The 8,714-nt window shown below is 43.7% G+C and overlaps 1 protein-coding gene across 1 annotated transcript; it reads right to left on the reverse strand.

The window, feature by feature from the left end:
- Window positions 1-4,244: 4,244 nt before the first annotated feature.
- LOC138843315 (endogenous retrovirus group K member 21 Pro protein-like) lies at window positions 4,245-5,577 on the reverse strand. Its single transcript, XM_070047117.1, is given in 2 exon segments — window positions 4,245-5,453; window positions 5,493-5,577. Coding segments are annotated over 2 exon segments (867 nt in total). The 3' UTR covers window positions 4,245-4,671.
- Between the last annotated feature and the right edge of the window lie 3,137 nt (window positions 5,578-8,714).

Consider the following 8,714-nt stretch of genomic DNA (forward strand, 5'->3'; position numbering starts at 1 on the left):
TGTTTATTATTTAAATGGCATGGAAAAATACCTGTCGTAGGTACCCAATGGCATGCTACCTGCTTACCCATCATGGAGGTAATAGGAAGCCTGTCCTACCCTCTGTCTTAGGTTGCTAGATGCGCCCATCAGTGTTTACCCTTCCTTGACTACCGCTCCATCATGCTAAGCCATACTTCTTTATTGGGGTGAGATCGCAAGGTGGCCAGCATAGCCTGTTGGATTATCAGGTTGGTATGCTGCTGACGGAGTGCTAAGGCTCTGATCCACCTGACAATGAGGGTGAGGCCCAGTAATACCATAACAAACAGGCAACCAATAGCGACCCATTCTTTAACTGTGGACCAGGTGCTGGAAACCCATCGGCCAACAATAGAGAAGGGCGACCAAACTTCAACTTGAGCCCTGGTATTGTTAAGTACCCAAATGCTAGGTCGCAAGCGTTGCAGTAACATCGTAAAATTGCTGCAGGTGGTATTAATCATATATCCTAATTGGCGGGACATATCAGCAAGTGAAGAATATTGATCATAAGGAATATTGATATGCAAACGGCAACAGATTGAACCAAGCAGGGGGCCCCCATAAGTGAGGCCAACAAATCTATTTCCTGTTGGAGAACATCTACCTGTTGGTTGACCAGCAAAATTCCTGTCTTAAGACTTTCATCTAATTGCTCTTGGTGTTGGAGTGCAACTGCCGTTTGTGCCAAAATATTGTTGATTTGTTGAATTGAGCTAACTTGGGTAACCGCTAAGGTGACTGCGGCTGTGCTTGCTACCACAGCTGCTGTGATGGCAGTCACCAAAGCTGCAGTGATACCAAAATCCCTACGACTTCCCAGGATCACTGCGAAGTCTTCTGGCCCTGCCTTAATTGGAATCGGAATCCAAGTGGGGACGCGCATAATTACCCCCACAGATTGACCGTCCCAGCATTGAGTAAGATTGCCGGCAGTGCAAGTATTATTCACTTTATCACAAACATACCAAAGGAAAGGTGGCTCAATGCATGCCCGAGCTGAATAAATTTCAGATTTATAAGTATGGTAAAGAGTGACAATGTCATCATCCTCGGCCCACAAGCCATTGGACCAGAACCAACCCTTTAAAAACATAGGCGGGGATAAGTCAGTGCATGCACCAACACTATTTCAGGCAATTATGGGATCCCATCCATTACCCATCTCGGGCACTGGCTTAAAGGTTCGATTGATCCATAGGACACTGGGTTGAAGCATGGAGACAAGGGAGCAATTAAAAGGATTAGGAGGAAAAGGATCAGAACTAACACTAATATCAACACTATCATCATTAAGATCCACATAGGATCTACAGGAGTGATTGAAGGTCATGCTCATAAACTCGGTCAAATTAATCCAGCGATGGCCCACAAAGCTAGCATAGGACGGCATAGCCACTCCCGGCGTCAACCAGGTATGTAGGTGGCCACTTTGGCAGGAAGTAAGACGGGGTCAATTTAAACTGACCCGATCCCTACAGGCTGGCAATATTTGTTTAATGGGTACTAATGGCAACTTCTCTGAGCACCAAAAACATTCCGTAGGGAAAGAACCTGATGTAAAGGCAGCAAAACTGCCCTTAAGCTTGTTCGGGTTGTTGAGCCAGCCCGAGGATTGGTTAGTCAACGTGATGCATGGGGAGGTAAAGTTCACCTCGTCCCTGCCCGGCAAAATCTCAAAGCAGAAGGAGCCTTCTAAAGCAATGGAAAGATTTAAGGCACCAGTTTTGGATGGGGGCTTACCTACGCTGGCAACTCCAAATCTGGAAACAGAAGTATTATCAGCAAAAAATTATAGGCAAATATTTAGAGGTATTTGACAAAGGCATGGGCCAGGGTAGGGCTCTGAGCAGCCCCCAATATACTCCCTGATCCTGACCCCTAACAACATTGCTAAATATTACAATGCAAAATATTCTAAACAGCATAATTGGTTTTGTTATTATGAATCACAATTATCAGCAGTAAATAATCAATCAATACTCCCAAAAGGCCACCAACACAAGCTAAAAACAAAACTATCAAAAGCACAAGTAGCAGTCTTTTCTTAGCTTTCAATTGTTCCCTGTTATAATTGGGCCTTGGGCCTCATCCACTGTTTCTTCCGTGGGTTGTTGCTTGTCGCCGCTTCCTGTCAGAAGTTGGACTCTTCTTTCCGGTGTCCAGATGGGTTGTGCAGCTCCCTGTGGAAAGAAAGAAACAGCTCCTCGTACCCTCCTTAACAAAGGGAACGGGCCTTTCCACTGATTATCTTGCAAATCTTTCCACATAGTCCATTGCACTGATTCTTTATCCATGACTTGAGTGTGTATTTCCGCTGGAGTTTTGCCATTTTTCTTCTTATTTAGAAAATTTATAGTATATAATGCTATAGCCAGGGCATCTCTGTTGGACCCTGCATACTCCCCTATTCCCCTTTTTTGTTTATTAATTAAATTTTTTAAATACAAATGAGTACGTTTCACAATGGCCTGGCCTTGAGGATTATATGGTATGCCAGTTAGATGTACAATGCCAAATTCCTTTAAAAAGGCAGCGAAGCGAGCTGAGCTGACGTGTAAGCCGGTCCATTATCAGTTTTGCTAACCTGAGGAATTCCCCAGGCTGCAAAGGTCTGCAAGCAATGCTGAATGACCTGTTGCATTCCTTCTTTATTCAGGGCTGTGGCCATAACCACGCCTGAATACGTGTCCACCGTCACATGAACACAACTTTGCCGTCCAAAAGAAGGAATATGAGTGACATCATCTGCCAAATATGACACGGCTTAAGGCCGCGAGGGTTGGCGCCTGTCAGGGTTTTGGGAATTACGGAAACCACACACTTTTCACAAGATTTTATAATGTCCTCAGCTTGCCTACGGGGAATGTTATACTTCATGCTTAAGGTGGTACTATTTACATGCCATTTAGAATGGTACTCTTTGGCCTGATCAATAACAGTGCAGGCAAGCAAAAAGTGCGAGTAATGATCAGCTAGCATATTGCCCCGCCTAAGTGGTCCCCGTAAATTTGAATGTGCTCTTATATGCCCAATAAATATAGGATGGTGCCTCTGCATTAGCAATTTTTGAATTTCCATTAAATATGCATATATCGTGGATAATCTGGAAATACTGCATGCCTCGTCCAACAATTTCACTACATTAACCACATAAGCACTATCTGATAACACATTTAAGGGACCTCTTTCTTTTCAAAATAAAGTAGCGATGATGGCTAACTCTGCATGTTGGGGAGAGGGGGACGCAGTTAGCACAAAATACCACTGATCGCCAATTACCGTGGCTCCAGTTCCTCTCTTCGCCCCATCAGTAAATACTGTGGGGGCCCCTACTATTGGGTGTTTGAGCACATTTTGTACCTGTACAATTGGAATGTGCATGCAAAATGTAACAAAAGGATGATTTGGATAATGATTATCTATCTCTATTTGTAATACTAGAATTATATATGCCCATGCCCAATTTTCTCTTGTCCATGCTTCCACGGCCTCTTTGCAAAAGGGTGTGACACGTCGTACAGGATTGTTCCCTGAAATATCTATTGTCTTTTTTATAGTGGTTAGTATCAAATCTGCAACAGCTGAACCCTGAGTGTACAACACTCGAGGTAAATGTGAATGCGGGTAAACAAACAGTAAAGGGCCTCCTTGCCAAATTACCGCAAAGGGGTACAATTGTTCCACAAACACTAAAATTTCTAAAGGCTTTGACAATACACATCTTTGCATTTGGGTAGACTTAAGACACGTCGACACATCTCAACCTTTTGTAAAACTGCAGCGGCTTCTGGAGACAGCTCTCGTGGTGAAGTAAGTTGTGAATCACCCTCTAGAATTCTAAACAGTGGAAGCATTTCCTCAGTAGTCAACTTACAATAGGGTCACATCCAATTTAAATTTCCACATAATCTTTGGAAATCATTTAAGGTTTTTAGTCCTGTTGTTGCAATGGTAAATTCCAAAGGGGCCATATTTGCTGGTGTCAGCTTAAGCCCTTTTGAACCTTTTCTGGTGCCATTTGTAATCCTGCCTCCTGTAGGCATGAATTTAATGTTGTAAATGCTGCCTCCAAGTGATCTTCCCTAGCAGATGTTAATAAGAGATCATCCATATAATGGAAGATTGTTACTTCTGCATGCCGTTGAGGAACAGGCTCTATTGCCTGTGACACATACAAATGGCATAAGGTGGGACTATTGATCATGCCCTGAGGGAGAACTCTCCACTCATACCTCTTATTTGGACTTTGATGATTTATGGCAGGCACAGTAAACGCAAATCTTTGGGTATCCTTTTTATGCAACGCTATCTTGAAAAAACAATCCTTAAGATCAATTACAATGAAAGGCCAATTTTTGGGGATCATGGTTGGTATTGGCAGACCTGGCTGCAACGCCCCCATGGGTTGCATTTGTTGATTTATTGCCCTTAAATCATGTAGTAGGCGATATTTCCCTGAATTCTTTTTTATAACAAAAATAGGAGTATTCCAAGGGGATGTGGATGGCTGAAGGTGACCTGCCTCTAGCTGTTGTTGAACTATTTCATGTATGGCAGCCAATTTTTCCTCAATAAGGGGCCACTGCGGTATCCACACAGGCTTATCATCCAGTCAAGTTAGTGGCAGTGGCTGCCTTACAGTGACCCCTACGAAAAACCCAGACCTTGTCTTCCTTCATTACTCTTGGGAGTGATAGGATCTGTTATGCCCTGTTTGTTTATCCCCAAACCTCCACCAGAGTAACCCATTTTCTTCATCATTTCCCACCCCGGGGAACAGGCAGCTGTGGGTTCATTTGTTAAGTAGACCTGTAATTGCTCTAATATGTCTCTGCCCCATAATGTAATGGGAACGGCACACACATACGGCTGTACCTTGCCTTTATTACCTTCCCTATCCTGCCAATACAGCACTTGGGCACTCCTGGATGGGGTGACTGCAGTGCCCAATCCCACTAAAGTATTATCTCCCTCTTGTAGGGGCCATGACTTTGGCCAATCATTCTCAGAGATAATGCTGACATCTGCGCCTGTGTCTAGCAGCCCACGAATTGCTTTTCCCTTGATGGTGAGGGTCCATATAGGACGGTCTCCAAGTGACATGGACAGGGCCACAAAATTTCTGCCTTGAATGCCCCTATTATCATTAACAGGTGTCACGATTATCATCTGAGCCACTAACTGTGATGGCAACAGCTATACAATTCCTTTAGTAGAATAGAATAACACCTTGAGTTTTGTACAGGGTAATTGGATAATTCCCATCACCACCAGCAGGCCCATAAGGGAGTTCGTAGCTTTCCCTATGGTAATTCCGATGCCTTCCAAATCATTTAGAGGATCTTGAGGGCTCACTTCTACTGCCTGAACTCCCATTTGTGGTGTTAACACTGTATAGTCGGTGGCTCGTAACTCTGTGCAATAAACACCTGACCTCCCCTCGGCTGTTGCCCTGTTCCCTGAGTTACTTGACTCTGTGAAGCTGGCACCCACTGAGATTTCGGGTCCCTGGGTGCTGGGGCCCGCCGTCCGTTTTTTGGGCGCTGTTCCCATTGCCTTCTCTCCCGCTGTCCTGTGGGCTCTGAGAGAGGATTGCCTGCCTTGTCCTGTTCTGAGTAACACTCGTTTGTCCAATGATTTCCCTTGCCACACCGTGGGCAGAGCCCTGGCTCCTGGCCAGTGTCTCGGCGTGTCCAAGTCTTGGACTGGCACTCCTTTTTTAAATGACCTTCCTTTCCACATTTGAAACATTTGTGTCCTCCCATGTCTCGGTGAAGCATTTTGGCCATAGCTACAGCTGCATGAGAACTTGATGCTACATCATCCATGACATCTCTACAAATTTTTAGGAATGTGGGAATGTCCTTATGTTGCCATGGTCTCAGAGCTTCGCAACAGGTTTTGTTCGCTTGCTCGTAAGCCAGTCTCCGGACCAATGGCATAGCCTACTCTACAGTCTCAAAGATGTTCCCTGCGGCCTCCATTAGTCTATTGACAAAGTCTGCATAAGGCTCCGTAGGGCCCTGCACAATTTTTGTCAAACTGTGTCTAATCTCACCCTTTTTTGGAATGACTTTCTATGCTTTTCTTGCCAGTTCTCTGACTTGCAACAATACTGCTATGGGAACTCTTGCTTGGGCATCGGTATCATAGAAAACTCCTTCCCCATTTAGCATGTCCTCATTCCAGGCTGCATTTCCATCCCTGTGGTTTTGCTTAGCTTGTTCCCAAGCTAGTTCTCTATATGCAGAAGACCACAAGAGGAAGTCTCCACCACCCAATACTGCCTTTGCTAGATTTCTCCAATCATCTGGAACCAGGCCCTGAGTTCCTATATTTTCTAAAACTGCTTTTGTAAAATTAGCATGGGCGCCATACAACTGTACTGCCTGCTGTAATTCCTTCAATAACTTATGGTCCATAGGAGTCCAACCCCAATTGCCTTGTTGGTTCTGAATTACTGGAAACACATGGTCAGGTTCCTGATACTGTTCCCAATTTGGGGTGTTATAACATCTACCCTTATTGGGCCTTTTTGGTCCCCCAGGAGCCACCTCCTCCTCCTCCATCTCATTGTCAGAATCCAGTTGCTGTGGTAAAGGGGAATCTCTCTTTACAGGGGACAATACCATGGCGGCAGTTCATCCTCTAAAGACAAATTTGCTAGCCTAGTCAAACTGGGATATAAACAAGATGGCTCTCTCGAGCACAGGGGCGCACTCGATGGGGGATGGTCCTTCACTGGATTTTCCTCTTTCTCATCCAGTGGGTCATCCCTTTGGGGGTCTCTGTCCATCTGTTTCCTGTCCCACTGACTACCACTGTCACTAGACTGACTACCATGCCAAGACTCTTCCTGGACCTTTTCTAGGAGCTCGCATCCTTCATCGAATAAAAGCCCTCTGCTCTCAGTGGGGTCCTGAAGTGTCTGTTCAATGAGTTGCCATAACCTAAGTATTTTTACCGGCTCTCCGACAGCTCTCAACTGTCTCCCTACTCTCCGCCACTGTTGCTCATCTAATTCACCACCTTCCACAAACCATGGTGACATCTTGGCAATGGCCCTAGTAAATGCACACACTGTAGCCACCTTAACGATGTCCCCGCAGCCTTTAACAAGCAGCTCAGCAGCATGCGCAACCTACTGGTGGATGGAGTATTGCCCATTTGGAGGTAAAAAGAACTTCCGCCTATTTCCTGGCGTTCCTGAACACTTTGTACTCCTGCCTTTTAAGGGATTCCTTTACCCCTTTTTCTGGCGCTTAATTTCCCCGTCTTTTTCGAGGGAACCGCGGTCTCTATTCTTATTCTTTTACTAACTAGATTTCCATGCATACGCACGCTTACCTTTTGTTCCTTACCTATTCCTGTGATTAGCAAAATGATCCAAGTCATGGCACCACTTGTCACTCCCTTGCCCACAAAGGAACGATGCTGCTCGCAGCTAATTGGTCTTCTGTAGACTTTTATTAAGAAAATAACAACGACAGAGAAAGAATGGAGGGAGGAAGAGAGGAGATGAAAAAAGGCCCCCTCCTTCCTGGGCACACAGCTTATATACAAAATCTGGCCAATTACAAGCAGGCTCAAGTCCATGCACAGAACACTCCAATCCACTGTTTGTTTACACAGTGCGCACGCATCCTTGGGCCAATCAGATGAGGTGTCACTCAGCAGGCAGGCTCACTGAATAGTCCTCAGCGCCACCTTGTTGTTTACGAGACAGGCTCAGTTCCTCTGGAAAGTCCCGACCATTGGAAAGCATTGCCCTAACCGAAGCTAGCAACATCTGCCTTGTGATAAAGACACAGCAGCAGCTATCAGACCGACTTTGACATGGGGGCCCCACATTCCCAAACTTACCTACCTCCCGCCCAGGCTTCCAACTTTTTCTGCCTCCTCCCACTTGGATTCCCACTCTTTATATTTTTTCTAAAATCCATTTTCAATAACTCTGTTTCTCAAATAAACAATTTAACCTTCAAAAATAATAAGAAATAACAGAATGAAATTCTGTCACTTGTGGAAATAGGGAAAAACTGGTGGATATTATCCTAACGAAAAATTCAGGCACAGAAAGACCAAGACCACATGATCTCATTCATGATTCTCAGCTAAACCTTTCCAGCTTGTAGATTCAAAGCCTAGAATGAAGACACACTATTCAAAGGGTAAAAGTTTTAGATGGAGAGGAAAATATGTTTTAAGGATCGATTTGCATAAAATGGCGATTATAATTAATAATAATGTGTTTACATACTTACTAGGAGTAAATTTTAAATGTTCTCACCACCAAAAAAAGTACATGAGGTGATACATGTGATAATTTAATAATTTAAATTTCATCTTTTCACATGTATACCTATATCATACCAAGATATATTAAGACATCTGTATACATCTTGGTAATATTTTATTTTAAATACAAAGTTAACCTTTAAAATGAGAACTATATTTATGTTGCAAAGGTCATCTTCTCAAATTATTGCATTTCCCCTTCACATTTAGACATTATATATTAAACTCAATACATCTATACATATATGATAAAAATATAAAAAATAACCAAATACACTAATGGCAATTCAACAAGATTAATTTAAGACTATACATAGTACCCAAGTAAAAATGAACGGATCAAATATTGAGAGCAAGCTCGAAGATTATATATTATATTAGCAATCAGTCAG

This window comes from Oryctolagus cuniculus, chromosome 8 (genome assembly GCF_964237555.1).
Source record: "Oryctolagus cuniculus chromosome 8, mOryCun1.1, whole genome shotgun sequence".
NCBI classification, from domain to species: domain Eukaryota; kingdom Metazoa; phylum Chordata; class Mammalia; order Lagomorpha; family Leporidae; genus Oryctolagus; species Oryctolagus cuniculus.